This window comes from Triticum aestivum, chromosome 3D (genome assembly GCF_018294505.1).
Source record: "Triticum aestivum cultivar Chinese Spring chromosome 3D, IWGSC CS RefSeq v2.1, whole genome shotgun sequence".
NCBI lineage: Eukaryota > Viridiplantae > Streptophyta > Magnoliopsida > Poales > Poaceae > Triticum > Triticum aestivum.
Window position 1 is genome coordinate 238,889,128 of NC_057802.1, and position 24,032 is coordinate 238,913,159.

The window sequence follows — 24,032 nt, forward strand, 5'->3', positions numbered from 1 at the left end:
ATTCTATTTTGTGTGTCCAAACAAAAAACAAGCCACATATACACTTGTCTGCCCAGGTTGGTTCGTCCATCTCCATGCAGTTTGTTGTTTTCCCCACCCCCTTATATATGTGTGTGCATGTTTCCAAGTTTTTCCCCAATTGTATTTCTCCTAAGCTTTTGTTTTGGAAAACCGATGTGCATGTGAACGTGAGAAAAAAGTCTGTATACAGAAGTTCATGTATTACTTCCAGCAAGGTTCGTGTATTACTACGTGTGTGCACATATAATTTGTGTGTGTGTTCTTCCAGATCTACTTTAGCATTGACTAAATGACCAAGGTTTCACCAGCAAGAAAAAAAACATACGTGCTTCACATTGATATCTCTCCCCATTATTCAATTAGTTAAATTTTGTTGTCTAGTTCTAGTTCTATGCTGTTTTTCTGAAGTTCAATAGTGTCAGTGTGGGCAAAAAAGTGGGATTTTGATATGTTGGTTTCAGCTTCAGATATGCTTCAGAAAGAAAATGCAAAACAAAAAAGGAGCATGAGTCGCATGCCTCAAGGCCTCACTCCACTTCGTGGCTTCTTGTTCTCAAAGCACAAGTTGTTGCTGCTATTGCTACTAGTGGACTACTGCTACTCACTATCATGGGCTGCTGCTAGTGTGCACTTTACATTTAGATGCTCTTTAGGTCTTCATTGTAATGCCTACAATAACATAACATTTTTCTCTGTTATTTTATGTTGGTAAATAAAAAAGAGTGAAAAGGATATCTTCTTGAGAGCATCAAATTGCCTCAAAAAAATGTATATCCACATCGAACTCCTATTTGAAAAACAACCGAGATAATTCACACACACTTTCTCCCATTTAACGCAATAACCGAGTTCTCAAAAAAATTGACTTCTCAGAAAACGTTTAATGCAATTTGAAGGAAAAACCGAGTTCAAACAACTTTCTCCCTGTTTAACACAGCGAACATATTAACCGATTTAAAACTATAATTCGATAAACCGATTTAACACAACTTTCTCCCTCCGCGGCCACCATCCCAATTGCCCCTAGCGATGGTGCCGAAGGCCGCCCTCCGGGAATTCCCTTTTCCGGTCGATGTAGTCTGGGGCTCCCACGATCCCGTCGGCGAAGGTCCCCTGTGTGGGTTGTCGTCGTCTATCCCCCGTCCTGCAGAACTGGGAGCGACGATGAGAGAATCTCGCAGCGCACGCATGGAAGCACTTCAGTTTCTGCAGTGTGGGGGTGAGTTGCTGTCAGAGCAATAAAAAACTGACTTTGGGCAACTGTTGGGTATTATATATAGAAACGTTGTGTGTAGCAATTTGTTGTGTTTATTAAAAAGACAGAAGTTCACCATGCGAAACTTGTGCAGTTCAATTTGTACTAAAAACGTAGAAAACAGAACAATAGTAAAGTTCACTGAAAAGTGCAACTTTTCACACTACATTAAAAAATTAAACTTCTCACTATGCAATTTAGTTTTTGTTTCCCTTTTCCAAAAATAGGAATAGAACTAATATGTTCAAGCTATTTGTGTTTATGTCTTGAATTAAATAATACGAAGAATTGCGTCTATCCGCGCTATGTGTTACACACCTTTCGGACAAAACAAAAATGTTTCAAGCGTGAGTAGGAAATGTACAATTATTTTCAAACAGTTCAATTGCTCGATAGATGTAAGTCCAAAAGAATGAAAAATATTTCAACAAAATAAACACACGAGGATTGCAAAAAAAATACTTTTGAGTTAATAGGATGAAAACTGAGAAGTTCAAAGATGAAACCTTGGGGAATTCAAAAAATAAGTTAAAAACATTAAAAGTTTCGATGTTTATTGCAAACCTGGGATTTTTCTTCATTACTAATGAATAAATCAAGAAGTTAAAATTAAAAAAACCCAAATAAGTTGAAATTAAAATTGATGAGTGGTTCGATGTTTATTACAAACCTGGGATTTTTTTCCGTTACTAAAAGAAATAAAACCAAGAAGTTCAAATTAATAAAATGGAGTAGTTTAATAATTATTTGAAAACCTGGATTTTCTCGGTTAGTAAATAATATAACCAATAAGTTCAATTCAAAATAACGAAGAAGTTCAATTGGATAAAGCACATCAGCTTGATATTATATTTAGAAACTCAGATTTTCATGTTTCTAAAGAATAAAACCAAAGAGTTCAATTCAAAATAACAAAGAAGTTTTGATATTTCTAACAAAACTCCAATTTTCACATTTCTAAGAATACACAAAGAAGTTCAAATAAAAAAGTTAGAGCGGTTCGATGTCTATAAAAAAACTCAGATTTTTTCCATTACTATTGCGAAACAGAGAAGTACAAATTGATAACCGCTGAAGTTCACGTATTGCTTGGTGTGCATTTCGTGTGAGAAAAAAAGAATAAAAAGGCAAAGTTAAAAAAATTGTTACTAGAAGTTCAGGTGTTCAGCGCAGGAAAGTTCAAAAATTCTTATGAGAGAGGTTCACCATGTATTTCATTGTTCAAAAACACACAAAAAATGTTGTTTTTGGTGTTTTAAAATAATTCTATAATTCCATTATAAATTTCAAACAAAATGCTCTACATGACAAAAGTTTCTCTTATTCAACAACTTTCCAAAAAAAGGGTATATCGTATACTCTATTCCAAATAAACAATTAAAAGCAAAGAGTAGTTCAAAGTGATAACAGCCTGAAGTTCACGTGCTACATGGTGTGTGTTTCATATGAGAAAAAAGAAAAAAAAAGGTAAACTCTAAAAAAATTGTTGCAAGATGTTCAAGTGCTTGGCCAGGAGAAGTTCAAAAATACTTGTGAGAGAGGTTCACCGTGTATTTACATGTGCAAAAACGCACAAAAAATGTTGTTTTTGTGAATTAAAATAATTCTCACAATCCATTACAAATTTAAAACAAAATGCTCTACATTAAAAAGTTTCTCATATTCAACAACTTTCCAAGGTGTATAAATATTATTATTCCAAAAAACGGTTAATACAAAATGGTGCATGTGTGTTCAAAACAAAAGATAGACGTATTAGAAAATTTTATGTCTTTCTAGCGGGTTTGCAAAGGTATATTATTTGTGCAACTCAGATGTATTGGCGGGGAATTACGAACAGAAAAACGTGACAGAAGTTCAAGGTCAAAACAACGGGAGGTTCAACTACTACACGGAATGCGTTTCACAAGAGAATAAAATAATACAAAACTAAAAGCCTAAAAGGTTTGTTTCATGAAGTTCACGTCCTCCATCCTGCGCTGTTCAAAAATTATATCTATGAGACGTTTATCGTTCATTTACATGTTGTTTTAAAAGGCAAAAAAAACATTGTTTTGCCATTTTAAAAACTGCTCTCAAACGGCAACGAAGTTGTAACACATGTCTACATGAAAAACTTGCTGCTATTCATAAGCTTTCCACCAGGTATATTATGTGCCACATTTTGATGAACAGTTTAAAATTTTCATGTATACCATGTAAAACACGTTTTTATGTATTTAGAAAATTCTTATCTCTTGAAAGAAGTTCATAGTGAAAACAACGAGAAGTTCAAGTACTGCAAGGAATGCATTTTAGGTGAAAATAAAAGTATAGAAAAATAAAAGCTTAACACCTTTGTTGAAAGAAGTTCAAGTGCTCTGTCTGGGGAAGTTCAAAAATTCTTGCTAGACAGGTTCACCTTGTATTTCCATGTTTGAAAACACAAAAAAGAAATTGGTTTTTGCATTTTAAAATAATTCTCTCAATCTACAAAGATGTTCAGTTATTATTTGGGAGCAATTTGATTTCAAAAAGAAAATAAAAAATTCAAATTATAAAAATGGAAAAAGCTCATGTACTACATGGTGTGTGTTTAATATGAGAAAAATGAATTAAAAGGCAAGGTCCAATTTTGTTGTTGTTATAAGTTCATGTCCTTGGTCGGAGAAAGTTAAAAAAATTATTGTGAGAGAGGTTTGTACAAAAGGAATATCATTTGTGTAAAACTGACGAATGGATGAGAAAATTACAAACGAAAATACGTCACAGAAGTTCAACGTGAAAACAGCAGGAAGTTCAACTACTACACTGAATGAATTTCAGATGAAAAACTTTTCAAACCGTCACGACTATGGAAAAATGATCAACGCAGGAAAGTTGCTGTTTATAGCAGCTTTCCATCGGTATATCACTTGCTCAATTCCGGTGAGTGGATGTAGAGTTACGATCAAAAAAAGCACGTGAAAAACAGAATGAAGTTCAAGTAGACATGGCGAGAAGTTTAAGTTCTTCACGTGGTGCATTTTTGAAGAATTTGTTTGGCGATAAAGGCAAAATGAATGATCTCGCCATTTTCAAAATTACTTGAAAACGGCTAGGAATCATAGAAAACCATCAACATGAAAAAGTTTCGCATTTTAGCTTTTCAACAGCATATTATTTGCCCCATTCCGATAAAATTTGTAGAAATTATGGCGAAAATAAATTTTTAACCATTTTCAAAATTGATTTAAAACCGTAAGAAATTGGCAGAAACAATATATACCAAAAAGTTTCGCATTCCCTCAAGCTTTCCAACGCCATATCATTTGCTGCATTTGGAAGTACGGTTAAAAAATTAGCTCGAAAATACGCACTTGGTGAAACTTGTACCGTTTTCTAAATTACTTTTAAACCATTCAAAATTAGAAAATACTTTCAACATGAAAAAGTAGCGCATTTTCGTAGCTTTCAACGCCATATCATTTGCCTCAATTGGATTAGTTGTTTAGAAATGGCATCGAAAATACGAACTCGGCTGTTCGGTTTGCGAAATTCTATGATTTTTCAAATTAATCTTTAACCATAGGAAATTAGAGAAAACGGCCCCCTTACTCGTCCTCAAGTGTTGACAAGACCGACACCTGGCCGGGATACTACCGAATAATCCAAATCTGAAGAAGGCCGCTACAACACCTAGAGGTGTCAACAATAACAAAGAAGATCACAGTCAGAACATGCAGGAAGCACACCACGTCAGAATATAACCGTGGAAATTCCAAGTCAATGCACCCAGCACAGATGACCCCCAAGACACCGGCCATGACAAGTACCCTCATCAGTAAATTGTTCAATCAGAAGGATGAAACCGGATTTCTTCTCTTTCATGGGCTTAGGAACTAGTTATCAATCACAGAAGGTATATTTCAAGGTCACACCAAGGAAATGCCAAGACTAGGGTATGTTGTTAATCAGGAGTTCAAATCCTAGTGACTATTTTCTTTCTTAAACTTTCCCTCTACATTTTTTCCTATGAAATGTTTAACCTAACTTCTAATGAATCATTGACAACTCAACTACACGAACGAGTTGTACAAACAGATGGAGCCAAAAGGCATGTCGTTTGGCATGATCCATGTTGGGTGTTGCTCCAAAACAATGAGAAATGGAAAGATAGGAACAATGGAACATTCCAACATAAGAAGAAAGCTACACCATCATCGGCTCCAGAAGTTGACAATAATGATGATGTCGGTGATGATGTTGAAGTCCCCAAGTCTGCTTCTAGTCGATGGTGGCCACCGGGATGTGATCGAGAAAGATAAGCAAAAGAATGGAGGGTGTGTGGTTGTGTTCAAGACAAGGTCGAAGAGATAATAGCAACAAAAATAGAGTTGGAGATATAGAAAAGGGGCAATGGAGGAGCGCAATGCGGCAATTGAAGAAGGAAAACTGAGAGCCCTTGCGGAAGAAGTGAATTCGAAGATGGAGCAAGGACATGATATCATATTCATGAACCATGTTAGCTTTGATGCATGCTAACTCGAGTATCTTGAGTTGATGAAAGTCATGAAAGTATAAATTTTAGCGGCAAGGATAGAAGGGGTATGGGTGGGATACGAGAGAGCGTGATGAGTGATGCTCTATGTTTGATCTTCTTGTTTTGGTGAACTATATTTCATGTTCCATTTTGAATTCATCTTCAAATTTTGAGCTTGGAAAACATGAATTTGAAATGATATCACCTTTGTAATTTGACACAATGGTAAGCATATGTAGAGAGAAATGAAGAGAAATAAATTACTAGGGTACTTATTGAGGGTGTACAAAATCATCCAACACAAATATTGAGGAAGTTACATTGGAGATCACTAGGGTAATCCTTATTGACCTAGGGTCTAAAAAACCAACTCCAAATAATTAGCTAGGGTCTTTCAAATTAAAAACATAATCAACAAGACACCTAAACATCTCAAATGTGACATAAAAAAATCTCAAACCTGAATATTACGGTATTTCTAAAAAAAACTCGAACCGGCGTGTGACCTTGCTCATAAAATGGAGCATGACCTGCTTGCTCGTAAAAGTGTCGTGACCTGTTCATCAGATTTAGAATACCGACTAAAGTGCTCATCTCATGAGAGTGGCTTCCAGTGCGCTCATCTATTATAATAAGACCAATGCACTTATCTGCATCAAGGATAGAAGAAACATTATACTCACTCCGTAAAGAATTGGTCTGCATCATTGCTCTTATATTTCTTTACGGAGGGAGTACTATTTATCCAACATGCTTACAGTTTCCAACCTACAATGACATATAACCTCAAGAGCGGTTTCAGGTAGTCTTATGAGCTTCTTCATGTGCTTCTGTAGCCTCCTTAAAAAAGGAGGCCAATAGTATTTTATTTGCTGCTCTTGCTTCATAGGCACACACTATTTCTTCGTAGATTCTCCAGCATGGGTACTTTGAGATCTTGTCATTGTATTTCTGTGAGTCATCCTGGAACTTCGACAGCTCGTCAACTGTAAACATCTGGAAAAAAACTCCTGATAGTTAACACGAGTGACAAGTTTCCAAAAAATATATGTTGGTACAAACAATTTACTAGATATTACGATTTACCTCTTTCGGATCACCAACTAGAACTTCTTCTTCAGAAAAACATATAATCATCAGAGCTGTTGCAAGTTTCAGTAAGCTCCAATCCTGGGCGTTAATGCCAGACACATCCTTAAGGTCCTCACCAGCACGTTTCAAAGATGTGTAATGTTTCTTCTCAATAAAATCGCAATCATACAAGGCACATGCTGACAAAACAATGCGCTCATTAACCTAGATACAAGAGAATAGCCCATCACTAAAGAAAAATGCACAAAAAAATTATAAAAACATTGCATCCAAAATTATGGTCAGTTGACAAATTATCTAGTAGTAAAACAAAATTACAAAGAAACCATCATTTCGTACAAGATGTATCATATAGAAAAAAGCAGGAAGGCCACTAGGCAACTGGTAAAGCTCACCATCTCTGGTTTGACATCAAAGCCTTTGCGAGTCAAGAACATTTTTAGTCCTTGGCTCATGGGGAGGCGGTCCTCCCAAGTAAGTTCTGATTTTTCTTCAGGCACTAAACTATGCATGATATTCTTCACACCCCACATTACCTCCATCACAATTTCATCAAAAAGGCAGGGTATACCCTGAAAAGAAGTTACAATAAAATGGTACTCAAAGGTATTCACAAACAAAAAACAATGAGTCTTAACTCACCAAGCTCCTTTCTATTATTGTTTTATACTCGGGTTTCCCAACAGCTATCATCTGCCCAGGACGGCGCCACTTCATGATCATCTTAGAAAGTTTTCTGTCAACACCAGTATCAAACCTAATGGCACGGGACTTGTCCTCAAAGGTTTTGAATTGTTTGAGCCAAACAATCTGACAAAGAAATAAACAAGGATGAGATTCTGAAGGAGCCACCAGAATTCAGAATAAGCACAAGCACGCGGACGTGACACACTTGAACATAGACATGTGGTGGTTTTTGGTAGCAGAACCATTTCAAGGTACAATCGTCTAGTGGTGCTTTTGGTAGTAGTACCATTTCAAGGCTACCCGCTAGTATAGTTCGAAACTGATGCACAGCGATGCCCACCACAAGCTACCAGCTGGTTCGAAATTGATGAAGCACATTACCCCCGTAGGAGGTTGTAAGTGCCGGCACCCATTGATATTTCAGAAATCTCCTTTGCAACCAGGGCGACCTTTTAGGAAAATAGTTACTTGGGGTGCATGCATAATCGTGACAGAATCATGTTACGGAATTGCTTCATACATGACGTTGACACTCCCATTAAATCTGCAGGTTTGGGTCCCACATTTGATCGAAGGGCGATGGCGACGAGTATCCGAAAAGAAACCATCGGACATTTAGCAGTTCTAATCATTTTACATGCCAAGTTTTGAGTCTGCCAATTAGTTGCAAGCATATTCCTTCTTTTTCGGGAGCCCATTCGAAAAGAACTCCAAAGTTAAGCGTGCTTGGCTTGGAGTAATTCTAGGATTGGTGACCAACCAGGAAGTAGCTCCCGGATGCGCACGAGTGAGTACAAACTGCGCAGGAAAGACTAGTGTTGGTCTGTGTGGCCAGTCTTGATCCCGTCGGGTGTAACAGGGTGTTACACCAATCCCCTTAATCAAGAGGATAAATTCACTTCTTCTCCACTAAAGTGCACCCAACCAAACCCTTATCTCTACTCCTAGTGTCTCCCTTGGTAGACTCCCATCCACGGTTTCATTTCATCTGGTTTTATTTCGTCTTGTTTATTTTCGTCTCACCTCCCACCAACATCTCCTCAAGTTAGTTTTTTCACCCTCCAAATAAAAAAGTTCCTAACATTTCCAAATTTTCTTAACCAGACACTTTACAAAAGGGCATGAACTGATAGCACATTAACAAACAATAAAATCCAGTTTCATGGCAATCAATTCCAAATCCTAACTTTCCTAATGCATCGATCCCTGCCTTTCCTAATAACAACCAATATCTCTACCCTTCCGTACTTTGTTTCTTTCGTTTGTAAGCCGCCAGCCACCACCTCTCCGCCCCAATGATCCTTCTCCCCACGAACACATCTGCCCATCTCCCCCGCACGCCGCCTCTTGACGCCACCGTGTTACGTCACCCTCCCCCATATCCGGAATCCAGGAGCCCTCAGCATCGTTTGTGTCATCGGTGAATCGGAGGTGGAGAGGTCGCTGTAGGCAGAGCGAGGCGATGCACCACCACAACCTCAAGAAAGGGAAAAGAAGCGAGGGCTGTGGGGAACCAGGGAGGCGCCTGGCGCACCGCACCTGCTGGATGACGCGCCTGGCGCGCCGCCGCCGACCTGTTGGATGATGCGCAACGCGGCCTTGTCATCAAGCCGCCATAGCCGCTCCTCCCCGTCAAGGTGAGGTGACGATTCAAGGCATCCTCGCGATACACCATCCTACCCGTGTTGCGTCCACATCTCCTATCCCTAATTGCGCTCGACCATGCTCGCCGACGTCGTCTTGTTCCATGTGTACCTTTCTTTTGTTCGAAACGGTGTTCCATGTGTACCTCACCTCAACGCCAGATGTGATGCTTTCTTCCTGTTGCGGCCCCGAGGATGGAGTGCACCGACTCCAACATGGTCGCTGACAACGCTTCGAACATGGTCAACGCCAATGAGGACTCGATTCCGTCAGACATATACTGTCGTGGAATTATCACGGCAGATGTCCTCGAGCTAGGACTTAGTCGTGGAGCCATCGCAACTAGGAAGCTAAAAGGGGTTAAATGGGACAAGGAACACGGGGGTTATACTGGTTCGGCCCCTTACGGTGAAGGTAAAATCCTACGTCCAGTTGAGGTGGTATTGATTATGGTTTCGATGACCAGGGAGCTTAATTGCTATGCCTGGTTCTCGACGAGATCCTACTTGTCCCTAAACCGCCGCCAGGTCGTCCCTTTATATAGAGAGGTTGACGCCCATCGGCTCTCAGAGTCCCGGCCGGCTCATAAGAGTGTCCGGCTCGGACTCTCAATTATTCTTGCCTTACACTACAAGTCTTGCCATACGGCGGTTTATCACTACGGGCCTTAAGCCATCTCCGGGTCTTAGGCCCATCATTGACCCGCCGTCTTCAAGCTCGGTACTGGGCTTCGCGTGATGACCATTATGAGTAACCCGGTCCCTCCTGGCGGGTGACTCTAAGGGTTATATCCTCAACATTAGGCCCCAGATTGATTTGAACCGGTTCATGTCAATCTTCAATTCTTTTGAGAGAAAAGATCTTCCGGCTTATGGTCGTGCGAAGGTTATAACCCGCCGTGACGTCATCTTCTGGATTCCTGGTAACCCGCCATGATGTCATCTTCCATTAAGTCCATTTTTTATCCCACCATATCCTCAACGGATCTTATCTTTAAAGGCCATCCTGAAAATCGAGGCGTTTTTGTGGTGAGATAATCACGCCGTGGCCTCCTCGTTTCTCGCGCCCACTTATGAGCCTCACCTTATAAATAGCCCGGCCCATGAGGCTCCAGTTACTTGTCACCTCCATCGTCTTCCTCCTCTCGCCACTGTACTGCCGCTCGAGCTCCTCCTCCGCCGCCGCCGCGGGTCTCCTCGTCTTCACCGACTCAGGCCGCTGCATCAACCTGACGTGACCAGAGAAACGGCGGCGACCTCCGCAATTCTCCAGCACCCGTAAGCCCTTGCCACTCCATAAAGTAGATCCGCATTAGGGTTCTTTGCTGTTCTTCCCGTGTTCGTCGCCGTTCATCGCGAGCTCTTGATAGATTCCATTATTACCACCTTTTTTTTGATCTTTAGACTGTACAGAACTGCTGCGGTAGCTGTTTCACGCCCGTTCCCAATGTACATAGATCCCCTTTCATTGCATAAAGGCTCCGTTCAAACCCTTGAACTTTTCCTGTGTCTGTTCTAGGTCTAGAAATTTTCCCCTTTAGCCAACCGTTTGATCCAAAATAATTACTGCGATCTGTGAAACTTGTTTTCACCATACTTAGTCAAAAAATTGCATCTGCTGAGCTATGGCGGCTCACATTTCCGGCTTAAAAGAAGCCACGCGCTGTAAAATTTCCGGCTCATTTATGATAAAGCTGTAGACAATTTGAATTACTCACGATACCTTCAGCGGCTTAGATAACCTGATGTACTTAACCATATGTCATTAGGCCCCTCTCATAAGCCGCCATTTGAGTATTAAACTATAGACGTCTGCCGGCTTATAATTGAACCGAACATTTTCCTTTTGTCATAGGCTTCATCTTTCACAATGCCTCCCAAAGCTCCCAAGGCACCCATCACGTGCAACTGGATGAGATCCAATGTCACCGACGACACTTTAGCTGATTTCGTAAAGACGGGTTACTTGCCCAAGAAGGAAATCATGTCTTATCGTGCCCCTGACCCGTCGGAGGAAAGACCTCAACCAAGAGATGGTGAGGTGGTGATATTTGCTGATCACATGAGCCGAGGCTTCGCACCGCCCGGCTCAAGATTCTTTAGAGAGGTTCTGAACTTCTTTGATCTGCGGCCGCAAGACATAGGACCCAATTCCGTGTCAAATATATGCAACTTCCAAGTATTCTGCGAAGTCTATCTTGGAGAAGAGCCCAGCCTGCTGCTCTTTAGAGAGCTATTTTATCTGAACCGCCAGAATGAGTGCGCCAACGGGCCGAGCCTGTTACTTGGTGGAATCTCCATTCAACGCCGGAGAGACTGCCTCTTTCCTTATGCTGAGCCGCCGCCCCGGCTTAATGTGTGCTTACACGGGCCGGAAGGATGACCCTCTGCGGCACAGCCCCAACGATCTTCCTGAGGACGTTGTGGACGACATGACCAAGTCTCTCCTGAATGAGAGCTTAGCCGACTATGGGAGAACCGGCCTGAAACCCTTCTGCCAAGCTAACCCGGCTCCGGCAGTAAGCCACTGACCTGAACACCTTGGTTTTCTTTTTAATAGTTTCCATCTGAACCTTAAGAAATCTTTTCTGTATGTTTCAGGCTAATGACAAGTTCTGGAAGGTCAAATATGACCATGAAGCGGCCAAAAAAGCCAGGAAGGCTAAAAAAGCCGCCAGGAGAGCCGCTCCCCGCAAGAAGGGAAGCAGGCCTACTGCCTCAGAGCTGCTTCAACTAAGTGACAGCTCCGAGTCAGAGGTAACCCCTGAAACTGTAGGCTCTTGTTTTGTTTCTTGTTTATTCCTATCCACCTTATCGATACTGATCATCAGTAGGATGACAACGGAGCAAGTAACCCGGTGACTGAAGAGGTAACGACACTTTCCTCCGACTCGGAGCCCTTGCCAAGGCTGAAAGTCCGAAGAGTAACCCGGAAAGTAAGATTTTCACATCCTTTAGCTTATCAAGATCCTCAATTTCTTTTGAAGCAACAGATTCATGAGAGCCGGCGGCACACCCGGACCAACAAGGATGCAGACCTCTCCTCCGGCTTATCTGAAGCATCAAGGAAGCGCCGGACCGAGGTTATCTCCAACTTATATCCTTTTCATCCTTTGGCGGGCGTTACTCGTCAACCGCTCAATTCTTCTGATTCAAACTATCAGGAAACTTCACCTTCCTTTGGTAATTCTATGCAATCTAACCTGCCGGCTTTCAAGACCGCACCCGGGTAACGATGATCATCTTGTGTTGTGCTTATCTTTACTCATGCTTTTGTACTAACCTTTTGTCCTTTCAGTGCCCAGGCAAAGCTCAGCAAGAGGGCGAAGAAGAATAAACCGGTCGAAGAGCCGGTCTTGACTGAGTCGGAGGTTTTAGCTCAAGAGCCGCCAGCTGCCTCTGCTCCTGAAGCCACCGCTCCAATCGACGAGCCAGTCATAGAGACTTCTACCAATCCGGACATCTCCAGCCCGGCTCAGCCGGCCGATGACCCGGACGTGGTAATCACCCGGACGGAGTTTGTCGAGCCGGGGAGACCCACTGCGCTGGCTAAGTGCTCTGCCAAGGAAGAGTTGCTAGAGCGCCGCAGGGCCAAGCTGGACATCACCAACTACGCTAACTTGAGCATTGGAGATATCATCTCCGGCTATGTCAATCAGGTGCACAACAGCCGGGACCTGGAGATTGACATGGTGAAGCAGATACAGCAGAAATCTGAGGTACCACTCTCTTGCTTACTGCATAGTCATCTTTACCATACTAGCCCCCAAATCTACTACTTATGATAGAATATGTTGTAGACTTAACTTCCGGCTTACTTTCATGAACCGGCAATTTGTAGATAGAACCTTTCAACATACATTAGCCCCCAAGTGCCAAGTGTCTTTGCTTGGAAAGTGCTTGGGACTTTAAAGTTGTATAATAATTATGCATACTATAACCCAGAAATTGTACAGGCTGCTTGCAAGAAATTTGAAGCTGACATCTCTGAGCTGAAGAACCGCCTGAAGACTCAGGAAACTGAGACCCGGAATGCCAACGCTAAATTTGAGTCTAGTGTTGCTGCTCAAGAGAAGCTGAAGAAGAAGTTTGAAACCGAAAGGAAGACTTGGGCCGCAGAGAAGGCTGCTCTGGTCAGCCGAGCCGAACAGGCGGAGGCGGCTCTGACGGAGAGAACCGCCGAACTCTCCGGCTTAAAGCGCCATGTGTCACAGATGGTCGCCGCAATCTTCAGTAAGTCATTCTGCAGACTTTCAACAAGTTTACATTCTCTATCTCTCATAAGTCCCATCATTGCTAGCGGCTTACCTGACGTTGTAAAACAGGTCCCAGAAGCGCCAACCCCAATCAAAATGTGTTGACCAAGCTGAAGGCCGTGTACACTTTGGTGGAGCAACTCTACACCGGGTCACAGCGCGCCTTGGCCATTGTGGCCCTGTCCAATGAAGTTCCGACTCACCTGGCGGACGTACTTCGCCGGCTTGCCGTTCTTCCTCAGCGTTTCCAAGAGCTGCGACGGGCCTCTGCAAGAGCCGGAGCCATAGCTGCTCTGAGCCGGGCCAAGCTTTCCTTCCAGAGCTAGACCCGGCTGACATCGCACTTGGATACCCCAGCCTGAAGGAAGACGTCACCCCCTTCAACCAAAAAGATTTTGCTGCCTGTGTGAAGATCATGCGCCCGGTGGCCACCCTGATTGGGAATGACACCGACCTTACCAAGTACCAGCCGGGCTACGACGCAGAGAATCAGAGGATCCCCACTCCGCGTTATGAAGCCATCAGCTTGGTCCCGCCGACTCGTAAGCACACCTTTGCCCCAGAAATTGACCCGGCCGGGTTAATTGACGAGGAGGCTCAATTTGAAGCTTTGAGCAGCATTGACTGGAAATCGTTAACCTTCCAGGTCATGGGAACAGCCGGAGAAGCGGAAAGGGATGAGCCGGAAGCTTCGACTCCACAAGCACCTTGATCTTTAGACGGCTTATGGTTGCACCTTAGAGCAATGCCTCACCGTTTGGACTCGGGGAGTCTTGTAATAGAGTAAGATAAACACTTAATTTGTCGTGCCATCGTGCACGTGTTGAATGCTTAACTCCATTGAAGCTGCTTCTTCTTATTCCTCCGGGTTATAATTGATCAGTTATTTTCCTTAAGCGCGAATAGCTGTCTTTAACCATCCTGCATAGAAAACAAGTCACAAGTCTCTAGGCGGCTTACCGCACTGAGAATCATAGACCTTATATATATAACCCGGAACATGAACCAAAGTCACTAAAGACTGGCCCTCAATTATGTCTTTGATGTAACCATGATGGCATACTTACAAGCCTTCAAGTATGCTTCCGGTTTATGTAACCCGAATAATGAGATGAAGATCTCAATTCCGGTTTACTAGCATCAAGAATACTTACTATGTGTTTATCAACGTTGTGAATCAAAATTAAGTCAGCAAAATAAAAGCCGCCCTTGCACACTGTTGATATGACCAACAGAACTTGTTATGAGTCAGAAGATCAAAAACGTAGGGGCTTCCGGTTCGAATACGACCAGAGAACCGTCCCAAGGGGGTTAAGCTAAGATTCGAATGCGATCATATAGCCCCCAGTGGCTTTGGCGATGCCAATCAAGAGGGTACCGACAGCTATGCTCTCTTTGGTTCGAATACGACCCATGTTTGAACAGGAAGCCCCCAATTGACCTTACGAGTTGTTTAACGACGCTGATTCGAATACGATCCACGTCGGTTCCCAAAGGGGGTTGAGCTATGATTCAAATATGATCAAAGAAAACTCCCCAATGAGCTCGGCACTTTGCCAATCAAATGGGTATCGACAGCTATGTTCTCTTTGGTTCGAATACGACCTATGTTTGAACAGGAAGCCCCCAGGTGATTATATTGTTTACGGCTAGATTCGAATACGATCATAAGCCGGATCCACCTCCAAGTGACCATGTGATGGTGTAATGGAAATAATATGTTACCTTTGGAGGAGAAAAGGACAGAGGTCCTGCTTCATTATTTAACATAATATATACATGGCTATAGAGATATGTACATTATGAGAGCCGGTGGCTCAAGTGTAATAAGGCCGAAGCTGAGCTATGTTCCACGACCGACGGGTCTCCTCCTCCGACTTGCGTGAATCTTTATGCTCCCGAACGTCAATAAGGTAGTATGACCCGTTGTGCAAGCTCTTGCTGACCACAAAGGGCCCTTCCCAAGGCGGGGATAGCTTGTGTGCATCTGTTTGATCTTGGATGAGCCGGAGCACCAGGTCACCTTCCTGGAAGACCCGGGACTTAACCCGACGACTGTGATAACGGCGCAGATCTTGTTGGTAAATCGCTGAACAAGCTGCTGCCACGTCACGCTGTTCGTCCAACGGGTCAAGAGCATCTTGGCGCGCCTGTTCATTATCCGCCTCAACATAAGCCGCCACTCGAGGCGAGTCGTGACGGATGTCACTGGGGAGGACTGCTTCCGCTCCATAAACCATGAAGAAGGGCGTGTAACCCGTAGACCTGTTAGGAGTAGTATTGATGCTCCATAACACGGAGGGTAGCTCCTCCACCCAACAACCTGGCGTCCGTTGCAAAGGGACTAAAAGCCGGGGCTTAATGCCCTTCAAAATCTCCTGATTAGCTCTCTCAGCTTGACCATTGGATTGAGGATGAGCCACTGATGAAACATCAAGTCGAATATGCTCTCGTTGACAAAACTCCTCCATGGCGCCTTTAGACAGATTGGTACCATTGTCAGTTATAATGCTGTGTGGAAAGCCAAAGCGAAATATCACCCTTTTCATGAACTGAACCGCCGTGGCTGCATCACACTTGCTAACTGGCTCTGCTTCAACCAACTTTGTGAATTTGTCAACTGCCACCAAGAGGTGGGTCTTCTTATCCTTGGACCTTTTAAAAGGCCCAACCATATCGAGCCCCCAGACCGCAAATGGCCAAGTAATTGGAATCATCCTCAGCTCCTGAGCCGGCACATGAGCCCGTCGCGAGAACCTCTGGCAACCATCACATTTACTGACCAAGTCCTCCGCGTCAGCATGAGCCGTCAGCCAATAAAAACCATGACAAAAAGCCTTGGCCACAAGGGATTTTGAGCCGGCATGATGGCCACAATCCCCTTCGTGAATCTCACGCAAGATTTCTTGACCCTCCTCAGGGGAGACACAACGCTGGAACGCTCCCGTAACACTGCGGCGATGCAGCTCACCATCGATAACAACCATTGACTTAGACCGCCGGGTTATTTGTCTGGCCAAAGTTTCATCCTCAGGCAAATCTCCCTGGGTCATGTAAGCCAAGTATGGCACCGTCCAGTCCGGGGTGATGTGGAGAGCCGCCACCAACTGTGCCTCCGGGTCAGGGACAGCCAAGTCTTCCTCTGTAGGTACCTTAACCGAAGGGTTATGCAAGATGTCCAAGAAAGTATTAGGCGGCACCGGTTTTCGCTGAGAGCCCAGCCAGCTTAATGCATCAGCCGCCTCGTTCTTCCTGCGATCGATGTGCTCTACTTGGTAACCCTGAAAGTGTCCAGCAATGGTATCGACTTCACGACGATAAGCCGCCATGAGAGGGTCCTTGGAATCCCACTTGCCTGATACTTGTTGAGCCACTAGATCTGAGTCGCCGAAGCACCTTACTCGGCTCAAGCTCATCTCCTTAGCCATCCGAAGGCCATGGAGCAAGGCCCCGTACTCAGCCGCATTGTTAGTACAAGGAAACATCAACCGTAGCACATAATGAAACTTGTCACCTTTAGGGGAAGCCAATACAACTCCAGCCCCCGAGCCTTCCAATTGCCTAGACCCATCAAAGTGAATAGTCCAATATGTATTATCCGGCTTTTCTTCAGGCACCTGTAGCTCTGTCCAATCGTTGATGAAATCCACCAAAGCTTGAGATTTAACAGCCGTGCGCGGTACGTATTTCAGACCATGAGGCCCAAGTTCTATAGCCCACTTAGCCACTCTCCCTGTAGCTTCTCTGTTTTGGATGATATCTCCAAGGGGAGCAGAACTAACCACCGTAATGGAGTGACCCTGAAAGTAGTGCTTAAGCTTCCGGCTTGCCATGAACACACCATAAACAAGCTTCTGCCAATGTGGATACCGCTGTTTTGACTCGATGAGCACTTCACTGACGTAATAAACCGGCCATTGAACCGGATATTCCTTACCCTCTTCCTTGCGCTCCACCACCACAACCACACTGACGGCTCGTGTGTTGGCAGCTACATACAGTAATAAGGGCTCCTTGTCAACCGGAGCAGCAAGGACTAGGGGCTCAGCCAGCTGTCTCTTCAAATCCTCAAAAGCAGCATTAGCAGCATCATTCCAGATAAAGTCATCAGTTTTCTTCATCAACTGGTACAGTGGCATGGCCTTCTCACCCAAACGGCTTATAAACCGGCTTAAAGCAGCGATACGACCCGCCAGGCGCTGGACGTCGTTTATACACGCCGGCTTATCCAGAGAGGTGATTGCCTTGATCTTCTCCGGGTTAGCTTCAATGCCTCTATGAGAAACCAGAAAACCCAAGAGCTTGCCTGCAGCAACACCAAAAACACACTTCGTCGGGTTAAGCATCATCTTGTAGACCCGGAGATTGTCAAAGGTTTCCCTCAGATCATCTATCAAGGTTTCCTTCTCCCTGGACTTAACCACAATATCATCCACATAGGCATGAACATTGCGCCCAATCTGGTTATGAAGACAGTTCGGCACGCAACGCTGATAAGTCGCATGTGCACTCTTGAGTCCAAAAGGCATAGACACATAACAGAAGGCTCCAAAGGGAGTGATGAACGCCGTTTTCTCCTGGTCTTTAACTGCCATTTTAATCTGATGGTATCCAGAATAAGCATCCAAGAAACTTAAGCGCTCGCAACCCGCCGTAGCATCAATGATTTGATCAATACGGGGGAGGGCAAAAGGATCAGCCGGGCATGCCTTGTTTAAGTCCGTGTAGTCCACACACATCCGCCAGGTGCCATTCTTCTTGAGCACGAGCACCAGGTTAGCTAACCACTCTGGGTGAAAGACTTCAACAATAAACCCGGCCGCCAAGAGCCGGGCCACCTCCTCACCAATGGCTTTCCGCCTCTCTTCATTAAACCGCCGAAGGAATTGCCTGACCGGCTTAAATTTCGGATCAACATTGAGAGTGTGCTCAGCGAGTTCTCTAGGTACACCTGGCATGTCAGAAGGTTTCCATGCAAAGATGTCCCTGTTCTCACGGATGAACTCGATGAGCGCGCTTTCCTATTTCGGATCCAAATTGGCATTGATGCTAAACTGCTGAGATGAGTCACCTGGAACGAAATCAACAAGTTTAGTCTCATCAGCTGACTTAAATTTCAATGCCGGCTGATGCTCCGTGGTCGGCTTTTTCAGAGATGTCATATCTGTTGGGTCAACATTATCCTTGTAAAACTTCAGTTCCTCTGTTGCACAAACAGATTCTGCATAAGCCGTGTCACCTTCCTCACACTCCAAGGCTATCTTTCGGCTACCATGAACCGTAATGGTCCCATTGTGACCCGGCATCTTGAGCTGTAGGTATATGTAACACGGCCGTGCCATGAACTTGGCGTAAGCCGGCCGCCCAAATATGGCATGATACAGACTTCTTATCTTGACCACCTCAAAGGTCAATTTTTCCACCCTGTAGTTGTACTCATCTCCAAAGGCCACTTCCAATTCGATCTTACCAACTGGATAAGCCGACTTACCAGACACCACACCATGGAAAACAGTATTGGACTGGCTGAGGTTCTTATCAATCAACCCCATACGACGGAAGGTCTCATAATAGAGGATGTTGATGCTGCTGCCTCCGTCCATGAGCACCTTAGTGAACTTATATCCTCCCACCTGAGGAGCCACCACCAGGGCCAAGTGATCCGGATTATCAACCCGGGGAGGGTGATCCTCCCTACTCCACACAATAGGCTGCTCAGACCATCTTAAATAGCGTGGAACCGCCGGCTCAACAGCATTCACAGCCCTCTTGTGAAGCTTCTGATCTCGCTTACACAGACTGGTGGTAAACACATGGTACTGTCCACCATTGAGCTGCTTTGGATTGGTCTGGTATCCCCCCCTGTTGTTGTTGATGACCCTGGCCGGACTGCTGATTAAAGCCCCCTTGAACATTCTGAGGATTGGAATTTGAGCCGCCGCCCGGGCCATGAAAGCCGCCGGCGCCTGAGCCGCCGCCCGAGCCATTATTGCCATTAAAGGCATTGGAATTCTTAAAGGCCTTCATGATTGCGCAATCTTTCCATAGATGAGTAGCTGGCTTCTCCCTAGAGCCATGCCTTGGACAAGGCTCATTCAACAACTGCTCAAGCATTGGGCCAGAACCGCCGGCTCGGGGAGGTGGCCTCCCTTTACGTCGCTGGTTGTTACCCTGTGAGCTGGCATTGGCCACAAACTCCATGCTGCCATCAGCCTTATGCTTGTTACCTCCTTGATTTGCCGGGTTATGCTGAGGGCCCTTGTCATTGCCGTTCTTCTTTCCCTTCCCTGTCCTTTCATCATCTGACGCGGGGTCCTTGGTACTATCAGAGTCGGCGTACTTGACGAGAGCCGCCATCAGCGTACCCATATCATTGCAGTCGCGCTTGAGCCGCCCGAGTTTCATCTTCAGGGGCAGGAAACGACAATTCTGCTCCAACATCAAGACTGCAGAGCCGGCATCCATCTTATCAGATGAATGTATTATCTCTTTGACCCGGCGAACCCAATGTGTCGTAGACTCACCCTCCTGCTGTTTACAGTTAGTCAAATCCACAATTGACATAGACTACCTATAGGTATCTTTGAAGTTTTGGATGAACCGGGCTTTTAGCTCAGCCCAAGACCCAATAGAATTTGGTGGCAGCCCTTTCAACCAAGTGCGGGCAGTCCCATCTAACATCATGGTGAAGTACTTGGCCATCGCCGCTTCGCTGACCTCCAACAATTCCATGGCCATCTCGTAACTCTCGATCCAGGCTCCGGGTTGTAAATCAGCCGTGTAATTAGGCACCTTCCTAGGCCCTTTGAAGTCCTTGGGTAGACGTTCATTGCGGAGAGCCGGCACTAAACAAGGGACACCGCCAGTCCTTGTAGGGATACCCACGTCGACGGAAGCCGTCGGATAAGCCGGGGGTGTCTGGTAAGCCGTCAACTGAGGCACCTGCTCCGCCTCTTGCCGTGCTCTGTCTTGGTCTGCTGCGTGAAAGGCCCCGTTATGAGCCGGGCCGTGGCCAGGTGGCAAGTCACGGCGTCGGACATTACTTGAGCCGGTCGCTGAGACCATGTGTCTGCTATAACTCGGGCTCCGGCCTGGACGAGGGGTTGAATGGACCCTATCCCGGCTATAAGAGTATGCCTCTTGCTGCGCCAGAGCTGTCTGAAGGAGTTCTCTGACCCGGCGGGTTTCAACAGCCGTTGGAGAGTCGCCATCAATTGGGAGAGCCGCCAGCCGTGCCGCCGCGGCGACCATGTTTTCCAGCGGGTTGGCATAATGACCCGGTGGTATTGGCACGTACTGAGGCGGGGCAGGGTTCACCCGGGGAGGCCCCATCACTTGGGGCTGAATAGGTGTCCCAGCCCCGGGCACTATGATCTTTGGCGGGTTACTAGACCCTGCACCCGGCGTGTTGAAGAGATTTCGAGGATCGTAAACCGGAGGGAGTCGAGATTGGGCCTTTTGATGCCTCCTTCTCATGACCTCATTGGATGCGTTTTGATCCATCGTGAGCCGGAAGGACTGTGCCTGAATCAGCTGAGTCTGGGCGTCGAGAGCCGCCCTCTCTGCAGCCATCCTGACCCCCTCCGCCGCCAGATCCTCCTTGGCCTTTGCTAGATCCAACTTTAACTGTGCCACCTCCGCGTCATGCTGAACTTGATCCGCCGGAGCCACCGTAGTGGTCAACAGGACCGTCAGCTTGTCTGTGAGATCCATCAGCACCTGAGCCGGTGAAGGCACCGGGCTTCCTGACCCGGAGGCGGGGTTTTGAACAGGTTGCGCGCCGGCCATGAAGATTCCAACCCGGCTCGGCGGTTCAAAAGGGTCCGGAATGCTGTCGCCATCGGAACAACCCCTGAGCCTGCCATCCTGAAGTTGATACAACGAATTTGACTCATCCGTAGACGACTCGCCGTCAGAGCCGGCAGCCGTCTCATCGCCAGATCCAGACCCTTCAGAGAGTCCTCCATGAACACATCCCACAAAAGCATGCTTCAAGGCTGGTAGAGCCCGGGTGGGTCGTGTACGCTGAGCCGTCTCGATGAGATCGGCGCAGAGATCTGGCTCAGGGCCCGGCTCACCAATCTTGCCAATGAAGACATGAATTCCGCCAAAGGGGACCCGGTACCCGTACTCAATTGAGCCGGCGTCGGGGCCCCAGTTTGCATCGTCGATGTAGAGCTTGCCGCGACGACTCTTGGTCATCCGGCCCACAGCGTATCCCTTGAGCCCTTCAAAGCTGCCCTTCAAGAACTCAAATCCACCGTGCGCTGGCCCCACGGTGGGCGCCAACTGTCGTGGAATTGTCACGGCAGATGTCCTCGAGCTAGGACTTAGTCGTGGAGCCATCGCAACTAGGAAGCTAAAAGGGGTTAAATGGGACAAGGAACACGGGGGTTATACTGGTTCGGCCCCTTACGGTGAAGGTAAAAGCCTACGTCCAGTTGAGGTGGTATTGATTATGGTTTCGATGACCAGGGAGCTTAATTGCTATGCCTGGTTCTCGACGAGATCCTACTTGTCCCTAAACCGCCGCCGGGTCGTCCCTTTATATAGAGAGGTTGACGTCCAGCGGCTCTCAGAGTCCCGGCCGGCTCATAAGAGTGTCCGGCTCGGACTCTCAATTATTCTTGCCTTACACTACAAGTCTTGCCATAGGGCGGTTTATCACTACAGGCCTTAAGCCATCTCCGGGTCTTAGGCCCATCATTGACCCGCCGTCTTCAAGCTCGGTACTGGGCTTCGCGTGATGACCATTATGAGTAACCCGGTCCCTCCTGGCGGGTGACTCTAAGGGTTATATCCTCAACATATACCCTAACAAAAGTACGGGATCTCCTCGTCATCATATGATCTTGCACCGTGATTAGCGACACAACGCGACAAACCAATGCAGAGTTAGAACCCAAGTTTTTGGATTACAAATGCTCTTCTCCTCTGATTAGTAATTTCCTTTCCTTTTCTCTAATTTTTGTTTCATGGCTCTTGTTGATTGCAGAAGCTTACTTCTGAAACTTGTTTGTGCTAAACAGGTAACCTCAACAGTCCATGTCATTGCAAAAGGTAACATGATCTGCATGCACAGTTAAGTGGGGAGTGGACAGTTCAGTTAGACTAAAACTTATTCTATCATTTTACTTGATCCCATTCGTAAAAAAAACTTGGGTTCTAACTCTGCAGAAATTTGTTGAATGTAACTATTTATTTCTCATTCATTCAGATCATCTAGGTTCTAAAACAACTCATGTGTATCCATGTCTGTTTTCACAAGATTTTAAGTGAATAAAGAAAGCATACGTCATAATTTTTTATCCATATCTTTTCTCTTATTTACCTCAGCCTTCAAACAGTTTCCCCTTTCTATTTTTCTCATATAAAACCAGCGCATTTCATTCTTCTTTTGAAGGAATGTCTGATAGAGCTAAGATCAGTTTTGATTTTGGAGTACAAGGAAAAAAGCCATACTTTTTGCTCAAATAGTCGCTTCTTAGATTTTGGAAGTATCAGATACGAGCTCATGCTTATCTAAAGTATATATGGTACATCAACAGTAAGGTCTTATTTTAAGAGTTTTTTCAGTAACTCAGTTCACAGCCAGTCTAAACCAGAGGAACGAAACTGAGTTGAAATAGTTATTTGATTTTGTCTGGTAAAAAATTATCATACCACAAAATTATGTGCTCATTGAAGAAGAGATTTTGATTTTACTTTTTCTCTTCATCTTGGGCCTGGAACCCACGAAATTCTGTGGCTTTTCTTGCTCGGGTATAGGCTGCACATACTAACATATTCTTCTAGAGATTCTTTCTTGATTACCTTCCAGCCTCTCAAAACAAAGTGTCGACTAAAAAAAGGCATGATGCTTCCATCTTAATTTCTTTAATCTTGACAACGCTTCTTATAGGATGATTTATGTACAAAACAAATATTGTTAACCAATGGAAAAAGCACAATAAATATCATGAGATTTCTTAGTGTAATGCATTGTGTATTATTATGAATTTATTATTTAGCAATTCCATACATGCGATTTTCACTTCACTAACGTCGTCATGTCAGATATATTTGTGAATTCCATTGTAGATCATCCCCAAGAGAACCTGTCCTATCTTTATTTCTGGTACAAACTGCAATCAAATGTGGTTGGTGCATATTTCATGGGCTTGTCCTTGCTTTCATGATTTTCAGGGTATAAGTTATACGTTGTACCTTCTGATGGTGACAAGTTCAAGTAATGAATTTGTTGCTTAAATTCAGATTAAGATGGATGATGCATCAGGTTGGTACGATTGAAGGATCTAATATTTGCATTCATGTGTAATGGATATATACAATTTGGTCTACTCGTGCATGATGCATTCATCTCAGTGATGGTAGTCGGAATTTGATGGCCGGTTCGGATAGGAATGACGGGATGCAAATGTGTATTGCGGGCCGGCCAACAATCTTTTTTTTTTGCCAAGTTAAATCATTTTTGACAGTCTAGACGCTCCAATTGACATATTCAATTAGACCTCATGCAAATGAATTGATGCAGTATTAAGCTTTTGTTCAAAGAATCTTACGCTTTATGTATTGCA

General features: G+C 44.8%; 1 protein-coding gene across 4 annotated transcripts in view; it reads right to left on the bottom strand.

Moving 5' to 3' along the window:
* Window positions 1-6,023: 6,023 nt before the first annotated feature.
* Window positions 6,024-24,032, bottom strand: part of LOC123078306 (uncharacterized) — a 37,701-nt gene continuing 19,692 nt past the window's right edge. For 2 of the 4 annotated variants that reach the window (XM_044500770.1, XM_044500773.1), the window contains 4 exons: window positions 7,512-7,679; window positions 7,265-7,441; window positions 6,864-7,073; window positions 6,024-6,773 (listed from right to left, as the gene is read on the bottom strand). In XM_044500770.1, coding sequence (XP_044356705.1) covers window positions 6,576-6,773; window positions 6,864-7,073; window positions 7,265-7,441; window positions 7,512-7,679 — 753 coding nt within the window. In that variant the 3' untranslated portion in view covers window positions 6,024-6,575. The remainder of the gene's footprint in view (window positions 6,774-6,863; window positions 7,074-7,264; window positions 7,442-7,511; window positions 7,680-24,032) is intronic. The other 2 variants (XM_044500772.1, XM_044500771.1) reach the window with 2 other exon arrangements.